We start from the raw sequence: 19,029 nt of genomic DNA on the forward strand, positions 1-19,029 counted from the left end.
TCTGTGTCCGGACAGCATCCCCTCCTGCCAAGGAAACCATCACGCCAGCATGAAACTCAGCATTTCCCTGGATCTGCTTATTGCTAACCGGGCATGGAAAAGGTTCCCTGGATGTTCAGCCAGCAAAGGGAACAGGCTTCCTGCTGCACCTGGTCATGGCTGTATTAAGACAACTGGGAGCTTCCCTATAGACACTCGCAGCACAGTCAGTCCCCACCCCAGAAGGAGCCTTCCCCATGCTCAACCTGAAGGGGAATGACCCACAACAACCACTGCCCTGAGACTCACCTAGTCCAGCTCAGTTCCTATCTCCCAAAGGCCAAGCAGAAGAAGACTATTCATTACCAAGAAAGCCCCTCCCACCCTTGCTTGTCCCTCTAGGGGCCCAGCCAGGAGATGGTAAGCTCCAAAGGTGGTTCATTTCACACATGGCCACTGTCCCCTTCCCTCCTGCAAACAAAGCCCCCTTCTCAACCCTGACTTACAGCCACCTTGCTCAGCACAGACTGCTGGGATGAGCGGCGCAATGGAAGAGCCCCAAAGGCAGCAGCACAAACTGAGATGCTAAATGCCTCTGGCCCCACAGGGGGACCAGCCATGATTTTATTTCTTTCACAGAATACCACTGAGTCACAAGTCAAAGCCCCAGTTCGGCCAGTCACTTCCCACATAGATGGGATTGGCATTGCTTCAGCTCCAGAAAAGCAGATAGAGGCCAGAGATGCTTGGAGCTGCCCATTCACCCAGCATCCGGCATAGAATAGAGCCAGGAGAATGAGAACAAGACACTATCTGCCCCAAGAATCCTGGAAAGGAGGCTGCAAAGTCACAGAGCTGCAGGCATCAACGCAGCGAGCAAGGGTGGGGCAGATTCGAAGCTTTGGAGCCGGTGGTTCAGTTGTTCAGTCCTGGCCCAGCCTCTGCTTCCTTCATCTCCACATCTTGGGAGGCTGTAGGTTTCTTCCTCCTCCCACTGCCGGTGATTTTTTTTGTCTGTGCCAGGTTCACAGCTTCAACTTTGCCCAAGAGAGAAGGAAAATCATTTGTGTGTGTATAACAGTTGTGTAATCCCTGTCACGCTGCACATAGCCCAGCCAAGATGAGGGGGGCCCCCATCACGGAGAAGAGTCCCTGCTGCCCATTTAAATATGGTGGGAGAAAGGACGCATCATTATCTCAACTCGACAGACTAAGAGCTGAGGCCCAAAGAGATGAAGTGACTCCTCCAAAGCCATACAGGGTGTCTGACAAGAATTTGATCCCAGCCCGTCCGTGGCCCAGTCCAGCACTATGGTCACTGGACTAGCCAGAAAGCCCCAGAAGGTTCTGGGGATTGTGGGTGTCGTGAGATTTTAGGAGCTGGAAGACCCTGAGCCCTACCCCTCTTCAGAGCAGAGTCTACCCATCCCTGCTCTTAGCTTCATTTGCCCCCTTTGGGTTACTCACCCATTTCAGGACCCTGACTACACACATCCTCCCCCAGGCCCCATGGGTCACAGCAAAGAAGGGGTTACCCTGCATGGTGGCTTGCTCCTTGGCGGCATGACGGATTTGCTTCATCAGCTTTCTCCGCTTCTTCCCTGAGAGGGTGATGTTGGCTCGCAAGCTGGAACTGTGGGCAGGAGATACCCAAAGCCATATTACACCCAGAGACAGGGTAGGAGCCAGGAGAAGCAGTTGAATCAGCAGCCTTTACTACCTCCCAGCTGCAGATGCTCACTGGAGTCCAATGGTAACAGGGAGAGTTGCATGTTAAAACCACAGACCCCTCCCCTTCCCAGAACTGGGAACAGAACCCAAGAAAAAGCCTTGGATCCCAGGGTGCCCCTGCTCTAACCACTAGACCCCACAGCCCTCCCAAAGCTGGGGATAGAGCCCAGGTGTCTGAAGAGATGGTGAGGCCTGAATACTGAGCTTATTCTGAGTTGGGATAGTTAAATGCCCTTCCCTGGCCCTCTGTCTCAGAGCAGCTTCTGGATCCTCTGGGGGGGGGACTCACGCACGCTTCTTCAGGTGGTGGATGGTGATCAGCCCCTTGTCCACCACAGCTCCTGTGATCTGGTGCTTCCTTCTTTTCTCTTTGCTTAAAACCCTGCGTCTTTTGAAGAGGTTTTTCTTCAGCTCCTACAGGAGGAAAAGCACAGGGCTCTTAACTCACCACCTGGCACCAGTAGCACCCCTGGAGCAGCTAAGGGGCTGGGACACCCCACGTGGAAGGGCGGGAAGGCACAGACCCAGCAAAACACTATAGAATTTAGATTGTAATACATTTAGCAAATAACAATGCAGGAGGAGGGAGGGGACTGATGGTCCCTAGCTTGTTGGGAGCCGGAGAGAATTTGGGGGTTGGAGAGAAATAAAATCCTCCACCCCCACCCCTGTTTTCATCCCAGGGTTGGGGGACTCAGGGAGCCACAGGCCTGGGGCTCAGCATTGCAGAAATACCATAAATCAGAGCTACGTGACGGGGAAAAGGACGATGGGGCTGGTGTCCCAAGGAGACAATGCGCATCAAAACTGGGGATCAGGGTGTACGTTGGGGGGGTCTCAAAAAGATCACAGGAAGGGGGAACCCGCCAAAGGGGATCTGATGAGCGATTGGTCGCGACGTAAAGGGAGAAGCAGGGCTAAGTTATGGAGCAATGGAGGGGCCATAGGGAGGACCCCCAGGAGATGGTTTGAGGCCACGAGGGGGATCCCGGAGGAAACCCCATGAGGGGCTGGATGATTATGGGGACTGGGAGGACCCGGGGATAGGGCAGCTCTCAATCACCGTTCGGGGCCGGTTGATTTTCCCTCCTGGGGTCCCCATGCTGCACCCACGTGGCCCCGGTCTCGCGGCTCCCGATGAAATCACTTCTGGGTCCTGGAAGGTTATGCCACGTGACGTGATCATCACACTTATCTTCCGGTTCTTACTTCCGCCTCCCCAGACACGTGTCCCACCTTCGTCTGGCCGCGCTGGGGATTTGAATTCGAAACACGTTCTCTGATTGGGGCGAGCCGCATGCAGCTCTCTGATTGGGAGGCCGACTGGCCAGTCACAACTAAAGGCGGACTAGACCGCGCCCCTACCCAGCTATGGGGAGTCGCTCCCTGGCCTCCCTTATAAGCAGCCGGGCCGGGTTGGGGCGCGGTACATGTGGCACGTTTCTAGAGAGAATTTTCTCTACCAGTTTGGGGGTCCAAGGTGAGAGCGGTGATTGGTTAGGGCTTGGAACGGGGATGACCAGCGGTTGTTAGACTTCGGGGCGCAGCGTTCTGGGGGTCTCAGGGTGGCGCCTCCTTTTCTTGGCAGGCCCGGGCGGTGTGGTGCCCGGCTCTGTGATGCTCCGGAGGCAGAGGAAGGGGATCCCACCCCCCCGGTGTTCTGTCTTCGGTACCAGCAGCTTCCCCGTCTGCTGGTTCTATCCTCAAGCACCGGGACACGCGGCTGCGGCCCCGCGGGGAGGCTCTCCTGGGAGGTGGGGGTAATCCTCCGTGGTAGAGGTCGGGGGAGGTTTGCTCTGATGACAGATCGTGGGGAGGGGGTTTCTTACGATTTTTTTCTCCTTCTCAGGCTCTCGCAAGGCCTGGAGGACTCCGCTGTGCTGCCGCTAGAGCGCAACGACGCGTGGGCTTGGAAGCAGCGAGGAGGTTATTGCAACCTCACCTCCAGATCTGCCTTGATGCCTCTAGGAGACGTGCTGCCTAACGAGGGGCTGCTGAGATTGTGCTTCTACGGGTGTGAATGTCTGCACTCTTCCTCCTTTGCCTCTGGCTGTCAGCTCCTAGGGCAGGGACCCCTCCTCTCTACAGTGCCTGGTGCAGTGTGGTCCTGATCCTCATGCAAACAACACCTAGCTTGGTTTATAAAGAGCGCCATGCGGTTTGGGCTCAGACTTGAGCTCAGTGGAGGGGTGGAATTCCCTGTATGGAAGAGCTACTGCTCCAGGTCCAAGATGACAAAGATGAGGGGCAGGTGCCTGTTCAGACGACCCTGCGACTGGTCTGTTCGCACAATTTAGCGAAGAGGTCCTGGGGACTTAATTTGGATTTAACCAACTTGGTTTCAATTTGGTTTAAATCTGTTGGGCAGAGCAGAGTGTTAAGTGAAGTTGCTTGGAAGCGGATGAGGTGCTCTAGTTGGAAGTAGTGGACGTTTTGGCGGGGGGGGGGGGGGGGGCTGAGCCGGGGCTCTGTCTGGAGGAGGCAGTGCAGCCTGCTGGCTAGACTCCTGGAGTGGGAGTCAGGTGGCCTTGGTTCCCTTCTTTGCTCTGTCGCTGGGTGATCTGGGTAAGTCCCGTTCCCGCCTCTCGCATGGGGTTGAAGAGATCCTGAGCTTGGCAAAGCAGCTGCCTCGGAGTGTGGAAGAGTGACGCGTTGCACTAAAGCTGAATGAACGAGCTCCTTTTGCTAATAAAGTTCTGAAGGAAGTTCCTGTTGTGGGTTGGCTGTTTGCGGGACAGGAATGGGGGGGGGGGGCGCTCAACTGCTTCTGGGAGGAGACCTGGTGGAGGCCAAGCTGCCTGAGCGAGAAAATACCCCTGTGGGGCTGACCCCCCTTCTGGGGCCACGAACCAGTCACTCTCTAATGGGCGGTAGGTTGGAGTACGCGCAGCTCCGCGGCCGGCTGCTGCCCAGCCAGGGAGTGGGGGGGGGGGGGCAGTAACAGGCTAATCGCCTTCATCGCCCGCCCGCTGCTTGCTGTGACCAGCGGTGGGGGCGAGAACCTGCTCTCACGCCGGCGGGCAGGCTCGAGTTGCAGCGCAGGGGGCGGTGGAGCCCCCGCCGGCGGTAGGGGCGGAGCCCAGGGCTGGGTTCCTGATGGGGGGCGAGCATCCAGGCCCGGGCTCCCTGAGCACAGGGCCGCAGCAAGGGGGCGGGGCGTCGGGCCGCGCCGCGCCTTAAGGAGCAGGAGGCCGGGCGCAGGCACCCGCCGCATGGCAGCGCTGATGCTCCCCCCGCGGGGCGGCCCGGCCCTGGGGACCCTGCTCCGGCCGCTCTGCTCCTGGGCAGGTGGGTGCCAGCGCTCCGGCAGGGGATGTCTAGGGGGTGCGGGGCCCCCCGGCAGGGACGGACTGGGGCGTGGCCGGTCCCGCAGTGGGAGCCAGCCCCGCCTCGCCAGGGGTCTCTCACGTACCGGGGGACGAGGGACGACCGGGCAGGGGAAGGGTGGAGTGCAAAATATGGCTCCAGAGGCTGATGGGAGGGTCAGGCCAGCGGGAGGTGGGCCATGGAGTCAGGCTTGGAGGGATGGTGGTTCCCAGTCCCATTGGGTCAGACCATCATGCTGGGGGTAGGGGAGATGAGGTGGGCCCATGGGGTAAGGCTGGGAGGTGTGGGGGTAGATAGGATCAGATGGGGTGGGAAGGGCCCTTGCCCTATGGGGTTACTTGGGTGTAGGGTGACCAGACAGCAAATGTGAAAAATCAGGACGGGGGGTTATAGGAGCCTATATAAGAAAAAGACCCAAAAATTGGGATTGTCCCTATAAAACCCGGACAGTTGGTCACCTGCTTGGGGGAGAGGTGAGGATCCAGATCATATGGAGTCAGCCTGGGTTATGGGGGGAGAGATGGGAGCAGACTGGGGGAGGTGGCCCTAGCACTAAGGGGCCAGTTGACTGGGGGATCACAGCCCCAGAAATGGAGCATTCAGTCTCACCTCATGCCCAACTCCGCAGCACGTGTGGGCTCCATGTAGGGTAGCTCCAGGATCCTTTTGTCCCTCTCTGCTGGCCCCAGGGTGGGGTTCCTGCATCAGCCAGCCAGCCAGCCACCCAAGGGGAGTCAGCATGACACCAAGGGCCAGGGGCTGTTCATCCCTTGCCCCTGCAGAAATGTGGCCCTCTCTCCCACACCCATCCATTATAACTCCACAGGGCTGGGATTCACCCTTCGCAGCCTAGGCCTGAGTTGGGACTGGGCAACCCAGGCTCTATAGAGCTTCAGACCCCACCCCATGAGCCCTGCTGGAATCTTCCCCCTCCCCCAACCGACTCCCCAGCCCATGGACTGATCCCTCCTTCCTCCCCCCAGATGGTCTGTTCCACAGCATGGCCCAGCGTGACACATGGGACCGCTTCTACACACAGCAGGACACAGCTGGCACCCCCAGACATTTCAACTGGTTCTTCGACTACGCAGCCATCTCCGGGCTCCTGCTCCCAGCCCTGCAGAGATGTGGCTCCCCAGAACCCAACGCCAGCCTCACTCGGGTGCTCGATGTGGGCTGTGGCACTTCGGATCTGGGTCTGGGGCTATACCGGGACTCCCCACACCCTGTCCACATCTCCTGTGTGGATGTGTCCCCTGTGGCCATCAGGTCTCTCCAGCGGCTGCTCCAAGAAGTCCCTCCACCCCGACACCCCCTCTCCCAGCTTCACCTCCATGTGGCTGATGCCACTGACCTTGATGGGGGTGGCTTTGGCGATGGTTCTTTCCACCTGGTGCTGGACAAGGGCACATGCGACTCACTGCTGCGCTGCACCCAGGGGCCAGGCCAGGCTGGGCAGCTGGTGGCCGAGTGCCTGCGAGTGCTGCGCCCTGGGGGCTGCTTGCTGCAGTTTTCAGATGAGGACCCAGATGCCAGAGTCCCTTTCCTGGAGCAGGCTGGGGGGGCTGGCGTGACAGTGCAGGAAGTCGGGCACTTTGGTGGCATCTGCTACTATGTCTACACGCTCTGCCAGCTGGCCCTGGAGACACCAACCAATGGGGCACTGGACTAGGAGGGCACAGGAGACCCTGGGCTATGGATATGGGGGTGTGGGATCAGGGACCCTGCCCAAAGGGAATGCGGGACTCAGAGAGGGGGGCATTAGGAACTAAAGAGATAGTGCCTCCAATCAGCATACTAGGGGACTTCCACGGCACCATGTGCTCAGGAAGGGGGCACCCAAGCCAGCTGGAGAATCATTAATAAAGGAATTAGCACCTTGCTGGAGTCTGGCTCGGTACCCAATCCCCCTACATCTAGGGTGGTCACCCCCATTGTGGGCAACTCCCCCCTTGAACAGCAGCCCCCTCCTACTGCATCAGCCCGGAGCCCCACACCTCAGATGAAGGTGCTCAGAAATTGCTGCCTCCCTCCCCCCAGCTCAGCCACCCCTTGGGGCTCAGAGAGTGTCGAGCTCGCAGCCCCTGGGAGCCGGTCCCACTGATGCACTACACCTGTTCCCAGGGCCTAACCAGCCACTTCACAGTGAGACACCACAGCTAGGACAGGAACCTTTTATTGCTGAGCTCAGCAGGGGAGGAGAGGGCAGCTGTACCGACTGGCACAAACCCTGCAGGCAGCTGGCCCCCCAGCTCCTGGAGGTGGTGGGGGCAGAGCATGCCCCATGGTGCTGCTGTCCCAGATCAAAGTCACGCTGACTCTTGCTCACAGATGGGGAGCACTGGATCCAGCACGGAGAATGCCCCAGGCTGGTCTTATTCTGCCCCCTAAGTTTCTGGTGGCAGGGGGCCATCTCCTCCTGCTGCTGTCCAGCTCCTGGGGAGGGTGTCCTCAGTCCCTGAGCTATGGCCCCCCCACAAGGCTACAGCTGGGTCTCTTGTGGGGTCTGAGGCCAGACAGGGAGAGAGTGGGGTCCCCTCTGTCCCCAGCAGCCTTACAGCAGCACTTCATCCAGGGTCCCTCCAGAGCAGGGGGGCCCTGAAACACAAAGCGCAGGGAGACGCCTGAGGTCAGAGCCCGTGGGGGAGCACAGGAGGCAATGTGGGGCCCTGTTAGTATTTAAATAAAAATTATCCTAAGCCCCTCCCCTCTGCTCCCCAGGCCCCTCCCCCAAGCTGAACTGCCCTCCAACCCTCCCGCCAGGCCCCTCTCCTCCCCTCAGCTTCTCCTGAGGGTGAGGCTGCCAGCCCAAGCTCCATTAACCATCCAGCTCCATGCCAGGAGCGGTAACAGACCCCTCCCCAACACCTCGCACCAGAGAACGTCCTGCCAGCTGCATCCTCAGTGAGAGGGCCTCAGCTCAGACATCCCTGCTGATCACAGCCACAGCAGCATGGCCCAAGGAGAGACGCAACAGTCCCTGAGGCGGGACAATCCCAGGACTTTATGAGTCACAGACACCCCCTCAACTCCGACCAGCTGGGCGCCCAGGCAGTAAGCAAGCTGTGGCATCCTGTGCCAGCCCTCATAGAGGGCATTTTGCAATAGCCTGAAGAATGTCTGAAAGGTCTCTACCCCAAGGGAAAGATCATAAGAACACAGGAGCTATCATACCGGGTCAGAGCAATGGTCCGTCTAACCCAGTATCCTGTCTACACCAGCAACCAGTACCAGAGCTTCAGGGTGAGTGTACAGAACAGGGCAATGCTGGAGAGATCCACCAGTGTCTGATTCTCAAGCTTCTGGCAGTCAGAGGTTCAGGGATACCCAGAGCATGGAGTTGTGTCCATGATCATCTTGGCTAATAACCATTGATGGACCTATCCTCCATGCATTCATCTAATTCTTTTCTGAACCCAGTTATACTTATTGCCTGGGGATGTTGTGAAGGCCAAGAGTACCACAGGTGAATTGTGCATTGCGTGAACACCGCCTCTTGCTTGTATTAAACCTACTGCCTATTCATTGCATTGTGGGAAAAGGTAAAGGGCCCAGAGTCAAATCTGGCAGGGCACTACTCTAAGAAAGCAGTCAAAGAGCAACTCAGTCACTCCTGAGTTTTGGCCCTGGGAATAAGTGGCAGAATCAGTCCCCCAGTCAAAGAGGCTGAGAGTGTAAGGCCAGAAGGGACCTTTAGATCACATAGTCTGCCCTCCTGCGTAGCACAGGCTGGAGAATGTCCCCCAGCACTCCTGCATTGAGCCCAATCATTTGTATTTGACTGAAGGGCCTTCCAGAAAGGGAGCCAGCCTGGACTGGAGATTGAAACTCCACCCCTGCCCTGGGGAGCTTGTTCCAATGGTCAATCACTTGCCCTGGGACAAATTTAGGCCTTGTTTCTAACTTGAGTTACTCTGTCTTCAGCTTCCAGCCACTGTTTTTGTTCTGCCAGTCTCTGCGCAGTTCGAGCCCTTCTCTACCTGCTGTTTTGTCCCTGCAAAGGCCTCAGACACCTGAGCTAAACAGGCCGAGTTCTTTCAGTCTCCCACTGGCAGGTGTTTTCTCCTGCCCTCCAGATCCCCTCCAATTCTCCAATGTGGCCCTCAGAGCCCCAGGATCAGGCTCAGCAATGTCCTGTACAGAGGAAAACCCCTCCTACGGCTTGTCTGCTCTTGGAAATTGACCCACTAGCTATTTCGGGTTAAGCCCCATGTGGACACTGGGCGAGGACTGAGCTAAGCAGGGTCATGGCCCTCTCACTCCAGAATGTCCAAGGAGCTATTCTGGTAAATTTCCAGGTGCTGACAAGCCCCTCCCCCTGGTTTTGCCTCCTCTAGCTTCTCTGGCAGCTTCCCTCAAGGCCCCAGCACCCCCCAGGTCTCAGCAGCCAGCTGGATCCCCTCCACACTCCCCTCACAACTTGACCACGGCTGAGGCACTGAATAGAGATGGAGAGCAGGACCAGCCCCACGCCCCAACCCCCTAATGGCCTCATAGACGCACCGAATGCGGGAGAGACTCCTGAAGCACATCCCACCTCCCCAGAACTTTATGGGGCCACAGTCCCCTCCCAACTGGGCTCTTGCCATGGAGGCTGGGGAGCCCAGATCCTGAGGTGCCTCCAAGACAAAGGGCTCTGGTCTGTATTCCAGGGTCCTGTTGAGGCCACTCTCCCCCTTGCATGGCCATGCTCCCCAGACTCTCCTGGCACCAGCCCTGCCCCGCCTCACAGACTCACTGGGCCCTGCCCCTGTCCCCCAGACTCTCTGGGACCCACCCCCCAAGACTCACTGGTCCCCAGCTCTGCCCTCGAGACTCTCACAGCCCTGCCCTGCCCCCCAGACTCACCAGGCCCTGGCCCTGCTACTTACTCCTCTTCATCAGTGAAGAGCTCGTCCTCGCCCTCCAGCAGCAGGAAGTCATCTGGGGATCAGCACAGCTTCCCGCTATCCACCTCTCCGTGGGTTCCAGCACGATGGACAGCAGCCGGGCCTTCCCCTGCACTGGGCTTCCAAGGGGGCCCTCGCATGGCTTCCAGGGGGGAGGATCTTTGCACATCTCCTTGCACAGCCCTTCACATAGCTCCGTAGGGGGATCCCTGCACAACTCCCAGGGAGAAGTGTCCTCACACAGCTCCACGCACACCACCTTGCACGGCTCCCTGAGGGGATTCTTGCACATCGCCTCACACAGCTCCTCAGGGGGACCTTTGCACAACCCCTCACATGGCTCCCTAGGGCGCCTTTGCCCATCTCACACGGCTCCAGGAAGAACGAGGCACAGAGGATAAGGGGGTTTGCGTGCTGGGGGAACCTAGCTGTCCAGAGACTTGGAATGGCAGGGGGGAAGGCAGGGCAGTAAGGCCCTGATATGAGGATGGGGGTCTGGATCTAATCCACAGGATGTGAGAGCAGCAGCACAGGGGGCTTTGTCCTGGGGGGCTCACCTGGCTCTCCATGGAGGCCTCATCCCAGGGGACCCAGTGAGGTGATGTCCCAGGAAGGGGGTGTCTCACCTGGCTCTGTGCGGGAGGCTCTGTCTGGATGGGACTCCTTCCCATTTCTGATAGCCACTGCATCTCCTGGTCAGTGCTGTGGAGCCGGGCCAGCCTGTTCTGCCCTGGGGCCACCACAGATAGCTGGATGGGATTGCAGGATGGGATCCAGGGGTCAGCACTGCCTGGGATGGGGCACCACCACAATCCAGAGTCCCCTCAGCCATAGCAATGCTGTGGGTAGAAACTGGGAATCAGGGCTGGGAATGGCCCCGTCTCCTTCCCCCACCCAGCCAGGGTTAAGCCCCATGTCTGTTCCCCAGGATCCGGGCCCTAAAGTTCAGACACCCCTGCACTGGGAATTTAGGCCCTTCACCAGACTGGGGTGGGGGGGGGAGGATTCCCCCTACCACAGAATCCCATATACACACACTGGAACTTCTGGTCCTTCCTCTGTGGGGGATCCCCAGCCCCACACACAGGGGCTCCCAGCCCTTCCCCTGTGGGGGCACTTCCCTGCCCCCAAAAGCCTCACTGTGACACCCCCAACCCTTGCCAGGGGTCACCTCTCCCCTTCAGCTAGACTATCACCCCCTCCTCCCTGAGAAGCCCCATTGTGGGGACAGAGGGAGTCTGTGCCTGGGCTGACCCCCCACCCCAGCCTCCCCTCAGGACCCCGGTCAGTCACTCACCATCAGGCGCTGCCCTGGGCCATCCCAGGATGTGCAGGGATTACAAGGCCCAGCAGCCCCCAGGGCAGGGAGCTGACAGATGCTCCAGGCACCATAAGTGCTTTGTCCTGACACCAGGCTAATCCCCTGGGCACAACAGCTCTATGGTGCCTGTGAGGGGGTTTGATTCCCCTATTCAGTGCTCCCCGCTAGGACTTTCTGCATTGTCAGTGTCCCCCAACCTGGCGAGAGCACCCCTGCCAGGCCCCCCTGTATTCCCAACCCTTGGATTCCCCCTGCATTCAGTAATCTCCACCCCAGGGAGAGTGCTCTCCTCTCCTCCCTGGACTGCACTCCCAGCCCTGCTCCCAACCTCTGCACCTACAGACTAAGGTGGGAGCCCAGACCGATCAGGGCAGGGGCAGCTGCTGCCCTGGCTGGGAGTTGTACTAGGACATGGATAATTACATGAGGGGAGGATTGGAATCAGGGCTTAAGTTAATCACCCAGTGAGCTCATGGGAACTGCCCAAGCAGCTAACTGGCTGCTCTGGAGGTGGGGGAGCAGAGGAGCTCTTTAAAAGTCAGGTAGGGGACCCAGATCTCAGCCTCTGGCACGAAGCTTGCACACCCCAGCTAAGGGGCAAGGCCACTGGATCCCTGGGGCTGCTCCAGCCATGGGCGGGAGATTGAGTCAGCAGATGCTACTGCCACAGGCTGGCTTTCACCATGAACTGGGTCAGGGCAGGACTGGATTAATTTTGCAGGGGGAAGGGTCAGTGGAACTAACTACAGAGGAACTAAGGAGCATGGGAGCAGCCTGGGCAGAGCGAGACCTGCACAAATACACTCCATCTACACCACATGGACTGATTCCTCTGTGCCTTTCCAGATGGGGCTGCTTGGGCAGGGAAAGCTTACATCACCCCCTGCCAACGTGCTTCCCTCCGACTGCTCTCTGAGGGGGACAGCACGTTTGGGGACTTGGGTGCCTGCCCCAGTGGGGACCAGACTGAAAACCCCAGAGAAGTACACTGACCTAGCCACGGAACAGCTCCACCCCCGCTACGGTGAGGGAGCCGGTGTCTGGCCTCTCCGAGCCCCACACCACCCCTCTTTATGCTGGGAGGCCTGGCCCACCCATGCACCCCTCCCCTGTAGCGGGGGATAGGGTCGTCTGGCCCAGCCACACACCCTCTCTGCGGTGCAGGAGCGAACCGCCTGGCCCAGCCAGACGCACAACCCTCTCTATGGCATAAGTCCTACAATCTCTACGGTTGCAATGGGACGCTCTGGCCCACCAGTCCCTGCTTTCTATGGTAGCAAAAATCGAACACTCTGGCCCTATCCCGCTGTTTCTCTACAGTAGCAAAAGGGAAAGGAGTACTTGTGGCATCTGAGAGACTAACAAATTTATTAGAGCATAAGCTTTCCTGAGCTACAGCTCACTTCCGATGAAGTGAGCTGTAGCTCAGGAAAGCTTATGCTCTAATAAATTTGTTAGTCTCTAAGGTGCCACAAGTCCTCCTTTTCTTTTTGCGAATACAGACTAACACGGCTGCTACTCTGAAACCTGTCAGTAGCAAAAGGGGGCGCTCTGTCCACAGCGCATGCTCTCTATGGTGGTGCCTGGCTCACACCGCCCGTCTATGGTAGGACGCTCTGCCTGGACACCTCCCCCGCTCTCTATGGTTACCTTCTGTCCGCTCTGTCCCCCGGGAAGCCTGAACTCTGTGGCTAACCAGGGTTTTCATACCGCGCCCTAATGGAATTCCTGCGACGCCTGGTGCTGGGCAGCCTGATGGTGGCTGGGACCACGGGGCTGGGGGTCGGGGCCTGGGCGCTGGCAACGCCGCGGGAGCCGCGCAGGCGGGAGATAGCCAAGGTGAGGGGGCTTGGAAACTACCCCCCCCGGGATGGGCCATGGAGGAGGGGGGCCTGGAAACCAACATTTCTGCGGTCGGGGAGGAGATCGGAACTAGCAACTTCGGTTCCACTCTCTTTTCAGAGAGAAGGGGCAGGTCTAAAAACCACCAAACACCTCGCCCCTCCTCCCGACCACTCCCTTCTCTCCTCAGGAGCTGCCGGAGACAAACCCCCTGCGCTGGGCGGAGAGGCGACACCAGAATGAGCTGGTAATGGAAGCGATTAAAGAGGCAGCTGAAACAAATGAGAATGTGGCCCGGAGGCCTTCACCAGCCTGGAGCAAGTGACACCTGACCATCACCCTCCCAAATGGGAGCCAAGGCAACTGGTACTGAGACCGCCCCTGAAGTGGGAGCAGGCTGCATTCTCCATCCCTGCAGCCATCTGTGGTCTCCCACAGGCCAGAATGGGATGGACACTCCCTGGCTGTCAGCAGCTGTAATGATCAGTGACCATTATGCTGAGGGGGCCTCTGTCTCTTATTCCCAGCCCCTGGTCATACCCACAGGGTATGGGTGTCATGCAGATCTGACAGAGCAAAAACTACAGCAGGAGGTAAAGAAGCATTTTCATGTCTTTAATAAACTAACCTAGTAACCTTGTAAAGACCTGTCTGGTGTCATGGTTAAAGCAGCTGGTGCACTGCGGTTGCTGCCTCTTATGCTAATCATCATGCCTCCCACAGAACTGAATTTTGATAACATACAGGCAGCTGGTGGGGGGTAGATGCCCCTCCCAGCAGGCTAAAAACTGCACAGGCTGATACTGTTATTCCTCCACCATTCCCACTCTGCTGTTGTGCCTAAATCACCCTGTGTGGGTTTGGCTTTTCTATGACAAGATCTTTGGGGTAGGGTCTGTTATTTGCTCCAGGTCTTTAAAGACCCCAGCACAATGGGATCCTGGCTTGACTGGCCTTCAGCAACTGAAACATTAAGTAATTGTATCTTTATACTTCCTTCTGTCAGTTTGGTATACCTACTTCTCATGGTATACTGGGATTGTGCACTCATTGGGATAGGGACCAGCTCTTCCCCATAGGTCCCTGATAGGAGCTTCTACATGTAGAGAATGCTGCAATCTGTATTCTCAGCAGCATAGACTACCATGAACCTAGCACACTTACCTTTTGCGCTCTATTCTGATTCCCCTTAAGTTAAACCTCCAGGCCTTGGTTCTTACCTTCAGTGTGTTCCATAGCTGAGCCCAAGTTACCTAAAGCTTCAGGACAAGAAGAGCAGAGCACTCTGCTCCTCAGGCACAACAGAACTGTGGCATCAGTTTGTCTGTACCGGAGACAGTGCTTCCCTGGGGGTTGATCCCAGGTTGTAATAAACTCCCCCAGGAACTAAGAATCAACCCAAATTTCCCCATCTTCCACTCCAACCATCTGGCCACATCTCCAAACTGCCTTTGCGAACGTCAGCACATAGAATATATCGTCTCTAAAAAAACAGCCTTCTGCTAACAGTAAAAAAAAATCCCCTTGCTCCTCCTTGAAGAAAGAACCAGCTGTGGCAAATGTTAGTCATGACACTTAATACATCATTCACAAAGAAGCCAGATACCACAGAGAATAGGGCTGTATAAGAACCAGAATGGAGCAGAGTTGGTGCTATTGCAATACAACAGAATAGTAGTAATGCTGAATAGTAGTTAATACAGTTAAAGTTTTTGATATTAATAAAAACTAAACTACTTAAGCCTCCTGTTGCTTTGTGCCCTGGCCTGTACCCCTTGCTCTGGTATCTATTCAGACTGTACTGAAGGAACCATGTATTATTATTTATAGGATAATCTCAGTAAAGGGTGAGATCTGTATCAATAATATACACTATTAAAATGGGCAAAGTAAAATGAAACCTTGCAATAGCTACTGAGAATTCCAAGTTTTCCAACCCAAGTTTATGCTCCTGCTATGTTCCCTACAGCACCCCTGCTGGGAGAGTCTGGCTCTAGAGTACATTAGAGCTCCTCTCACAGCCAGTATTCCTGGCCTACTTCCTACACTACCCCCTGCCAGGAGAAGCCAGACCTAGAGTAGCTGGGACCTCCCTGCCTTCTGCAGGCTCTGCTGGGAGAGGCTGGAACTGGAGTAGCCAGGAGCTACCCCCAGAGCCAGCGCTCCTGGTCCCAGATGTTTGTGCAGCTGGGGATGTGTTATGGTTCTACCTCACCGCCACAAACGGCTTCTCATGGGGACCCAGCTGTAGGGCTCTCTTCAACTTTCTTCATCCCCCCCCCGGGGTGCAGCCTGGGCTCCAGTTCTTCTAGGGGCAATGGCAGCTGTCCCAGGAGGGGCAACTGTTTCCAGCAGGGTATGCCCAAGGGCGGCCTTGAACAGAGGCCGTCAGGGGCAGAGGGGTTTGAGGAGGGTTCTTCAGAGCTCGGAACTGTCAGCGAGTAGGCGACGTTGGCACACGGACACTAGACGCTGGGACACCACACCCTCACGGGAAGCATTTCCTGTTCCGTTCTTCCGTTCCGCAGAACCCCAACAGGCTAGGTCAGTACTTCCGGTGACTAGGCTCCGCTGCGTTACAAAAGTCTCTGCTGCCGGGGTCCTTGCCGATGACTTTCTGGCACCCATATTTCCGGTTCCCCCAATGGGCGCCGCCATCTTCGGAATCGGCGTCTTTCCGCTGCTTTGGTCCCCGCCGCCATGTCTAAGGCCCTGGAGGAGAGCAAGGCAGCCGCGCCTCCCCCCAAGCCGCTGTTCGGGAGCTGTTGGGGCTGCCGCATCCTGTCCGGCTCGGCACTGATCGGGGCCGGGTACTGGGTCTATCTAGGCCCGCGCAAGGTCATAAGCCGGGGCTTCGCCCCCTCCCCATGGAACATTGTCCAGCTCTCCTTCGCAGTCAGTAAGTGCGCGTCAGGGGTCACGGCGGGGTCGGGGTGGGCAGAGCGTGACCCCATCTCCATGGGAACCGTCCCCCATGTCAGAGAGCGCTGGGGTCACAGGTCGTATTGGAGGTCAGCGACCTGTGATGTTATTGACCTTGAGGCCACCCAGGGGGTTAGAGGTCAGCCTAAGGTCAGGGTTCAAGGGTCACACCAACTACATGGGACCAGTCATCCACATCACCCTCATTAGGGGCATTCTAGCTGCTGGAGTGGGGAGGAGTCAGTGGTGTTACCCCATCTCTCTGGGACTGGGGGGGGTCACTGAGGTCGGGGCAAGTGTCATAGAGGGGTTAGGATAACTTCCAGGGCTCCCACTACTCCTACTTTTATGCTGGTTTTAAGGAGCATATGGGCTCATGATCTAGCAAGTCCCCACCTCCAGGGAAACTGTAACCTACATCTTGACCACCCCCTTTAACTTTCTGGGGGTCATGCCCTTAAGGGGACAGTCAGACCTATGCAGCCACCCCCTAATGTCTCCCTCCTTTCTCCCCTCCAGGTCTAGCCTGCTGGGGTGTAGTCATCCTAGTTGATCCAGTTGGGAAACAGAAGAAGTAGAACAAACAAGGCAGGACAAGATGCAGCTGCTGCACTGGCCAAGTCAAAAAATGTGCATTTGGGACAATAACATGAATCCAAGAGAAAACTGCTTGCTTTTTCTTACTATGATAGCCTCCCAGTGGTACCTGGGAGAGAAGAGACCCACCCCAACTCCCCCTTTACTATGATCCCCATCTTCCTCTCCGCTAAGCTCCAGCTGCCTGGAGCCCTTCCCTCTCTGCTTGCCTTATGCCATGGCAGCTCCCCAGACTGTCCCGCTGGTACAGTCCCCTGGACTAACTCCTGTTTATGGGATGAGCTATGACAGTATTTCTCCCCCCGTCTTGACTCACCCTGTTCGTTCCAGCATCCAGTTCTCATTTAACCTGCTGCTTTGAACCCCCCTTGGCTCCAGGTAGGCTCTGCTCTTCCACCCATCAGTCTGCTTCTCTAGAACAGGTCTCTATCTGCTCAGTCTGTCCCTTTCAGAGCTCAGTTGAAACCAGTTTGCCTGTTGTTCCCTCACTTCTCTATTTGTGGTAATCTGGGATGGGGGAGGCAGCTTTTGGGGAGAAAAATTTGCACAAAAGGATGTCCTGTGACTTTTGTCCAACAAGGAACTGGTCCCATGGGGCCTGGACTCACAGAACTGGGGGGGCGGATGGGAGGAATTGCATTTCAGTCTATGCTAGAAAGCAATGACTCGGAAAGGCCGAGGGATAATCACAGCTGAATAGGAGCTCCTAGTGTAGTGCTTTAGCCAAAAGGGATAATGTGATCCTTGGCTGTATGAATAGGGGAATCTCATGCCAGAAGAGAGGCTTTAGTCCCCTTTATTACCTCTGTAGCTGGGACTGGTGCAGCCACTGCTGGAATAGTGTGTCCAGTTCTGGTGTCCACAATTTAAGATGCATGTGAATAAGCTGGAAGAGGATTTGGAGAAGAACCACAAGAATGATCAAAGGATTAGAAAGCCTGCCTTGTAGTGACAGACTCACCGTGCTCAATCTTTTCAGCTTAGCAAAGAGGTCAGGAGGTGATTTAGTCAATCTAGAAGTACTGACATGGGGAATGAAAATTTCATAGATCTTTGTCTGCTAGATTGAAAAGCCCTCTAACAAGATCCGCTAGCTGGAAGTTGAAACTAGACAAATTCAGACTGGAACTAAAATGCAGATTCCACAGGAGGTTCATTAACCATTGGAACAAGTTATCCAGGTCTAGGGTGGATTCTCCATCAGTGGAATTTTTGGCTAAGTTTGCAAAGGCCTTAGGCTCAACTTGGTAGCATGTGTGTGTGGAACATGATCACTTTTAAATGCCACATCTGGTCAATTCCAAAATTTCAGGGGGTATTGTAGACATCAAAAGCCAGAAAACCAAAAAGGGGGACACGAAGCCCCCGCCTCTTAATGCTTCTCATATAATACCCCATCTCTGCTCATCCAATAGCGTAATGTTGACATCCTGAATGATTTCTATCGGATGGAAATAATGGGGGCACACAGCTCTTGGTATAGGAGGGAAAATGCAGGGGGGGAGGAAGTCCCCAAATTCTCCCTGTCTAGGGGAATTTCAGAGGAGGATGGGAGGGTGGCAACCAGGCAGCTTTTGGGGGAACTCAGCCCGCACAAGCTCCAAAGCGGGCATTCCCCTCATTAAATCTGATGGGATGCTTTTCTCAAATCCCCTCAAGTTCAAACAGGAATGCGTTCAGGGATGCTCAAGGGCCTGGGGTCAGGTCAGACCAACTGAGCACAGTGGCCTGTTGCTAATCCAAACAGATGCTGGGCCCAGCCAGGGGCTGAGTGGGCTTTCCCTCCCCAGTTGTACTAGAAGAGTTTGGGCAGCATGGCTGGGAAGTTGCTAACAGATAATGGGCAGAAGGTCAAATTCTGCCCCTGATGCTGATAGCATGCAGCATCTAATGCTTAAAGCAAAGGGCCTGCTGGGTTTTATGGCTGACCCAGCACACTATTTCAGGCAGTGGCACTGAGTCAGCAAACTGGGGAGGGAAGAAGGGATGGAGAGAGTAAGGGCTCCATTCTGGGAGCAGCACCTACTGCTCTAACTACTGATTGCATCCCCAGCCCAGCACCCCCAGCAAGAACTGGGCTGTTTGCTGCTCCCTGCCCCCTCCCACATTCCCAGCCAGTCTTTTTGCAGGGAAGCTGGCACAGTCATTCCCTTTGTGCAGGGTTTAGATTACGGAGGCTCGCCCCAGGCCAGCTGCAAGAACATGTGCTCCAAAAGGGCCCCCATAACTCAAGCTGCCCAGAGAGAGGGCAAGCTGGAGCTCCAGGCCCAGAGTGCCCCATGGGCTGCTGCTCCTTCAGGGAACAAGGAGCCTTGGAATGGGGTTCCCAGCCCTAAAACTTGGGGAGAGTCCTGGGACACAGGCCTCTTCTCACTTGCCCTCTGTTAAATTATCACCTTCAGCAGCAGCTTTGAAACCCCA

At 56.4% G+C, this 19,029-nt stretch overlaps 4 protein-coding genes, 1 long non-coding RNA gene and 1 other non-coding gene across 9 annotated transcripts; 4 read left to right on the plus strand and 2 right to left on the minus strand.

Annotated features, from left to right (window-relative positions):
* Positions 1–569: 569 nt before the first annotated feature.
* C7H11orf98 (chromosome 7 C11orf98 homolog) lies at positions 570–2,939 on the minus strand. The gene is made up of 4 exons (XM_038411415.2): positions 2,774–2,939; positions 2,000–2,124; positions 1,515–1,612; positions 570–1,016 (listed from the first exon to the last, which is right to left on the minus strand). The coding sequence occupies exons 1-4, from the start codon at positions 2,894–2,896 to the stop codon at positions 895–897; spliced, it is 468 nt and encodes a 155-aa protein (XP_038267343.1). The 5' UTR covers positions 2,897–2,939; the 3' UTR covers positions 570–894.
* Positions 2,940–3,015: 76 nt separating this feature from the next.
* Positions 3,016–6,919, plus strand: CSKMT (citrate synthase lysine methyltransferase). 2 transcript variants are annotated; one of them, XM_038411410.2, is made up of 3 exons: positions 3,016–3,190; positions 3,560–4,580; positions 6,021–6,919. In XM_038411410.2, the coding sequence occupies exons 2-3, from the start codon at positions 4,451–4,453 to the stop codon at positions 6,707–6,709; spliced, it is 819 nt and encodes a 272-aa protein (XP_038267338.1). In that variant the 5' UTR covers positions 3,016–3,190; positions 3,560–4,450; the 3' UTR covers positions 6,710–6,919. The 2 variants fall into 2 exon arrangements, with proteins under 2 accessions (XP_038267338.1, XP_038267340.1); XM_038411412.2 differs by lacking the exons at positions 3,016–3,190; positions 3,560–4,580 and adding an exon at positions 4,807–4,998.
* Positions 3,282–3,431, plus strand: LOC119859597. The gene has a single exon (XR_005294261.1). It is a non-coding gene; the product is annotated as a small nucleolar RNA SNORA57 (small nucleolar RNA).
* Positions 6,920–6,963: 44 nt separating the features above from the next.
* On the minus strand, positions 6,964–15,474 carry LOC119859372. 3 transcript variants are annotated; one of them, XR_006282940.1, is made up of 4 exons: positions 14,110–15,474; positions 10,553–10,765; positions 9,909–10,298; positions 6,964–7,635 (listed from the first exon to the last, which is right to left on the minus strand). It is a non-coding gene; the product is annotated as an uncharacterized LOC119859372 (long non-coding RNA). The 3 variants fall into 3 exon arrangements; XR_006282938.1 differs by having other exon boundaries at positions 9,909–10,402; XR_006282939.1 differs by lacking the exon at positions 14,110–15,474 and adding an exon at positions 11,224–12,570 and having other exon boundaries at positions 9,909–10,402.
* LOC119859370 (ubiquinol-cytochrome-c reductase complex assembly factor 3-like) lies at positions 12,842–13,733 on the plus strand. The gene is made up of 2 exons (XM_038411419.2): positions 12,842–13,086; positions 13,280–13,733. The coding sequence occupies exons 1-2, from the start codon at positions 12,967–12,969 to the stop codon at positions 13,412–13,414; spliced, it is 255 nt and encodes an 84-aa protein (XP_038267347.1). The 5' UTR covers positions 12,842–12,966; the 3' UTR covers positions 13,415–13,733.
* A 148-nt stretch (positions 15,475–15,622) lies between the features above and the next one.
* On the plus strand, positions 15,623–16,677 carry DMAC1 (distal membrane arm assembly component 1). The gene is made up of 2 exons (XM_038411418.2): positions 15,623–15,988; positions 16,531–16,677. Exons 1-2 carry the CDS (start codon positions 15,790–15,792, stop codon positions 16,587–16,589), a joined length of 258 nt encoding a protein of 85 aa, XP_038267346.1. The 5' UTR covers positions 15,623–15,789; the 3' UTR covers positions 16,590–16,677.
* The last annotated feature ends 2,352 nt before the right edge of the window (positions 16,678–19,029 follow it).

The sequence above is a fragment of the Dermochelys coriacea genome, chromosome 7 (assembly GCF_009764565.3).
Source record: "Dermochelys coriacea isolate rDerCor1 chromosome 7, rDerCor1.pri.v4, whole genome shotgun sequence".
Lineage (NCBI taxonomy): Eukaryota > Metazoa > Chordata > Testudines > Dermochelyidae > Dermochelys > Dermochelys coriacea.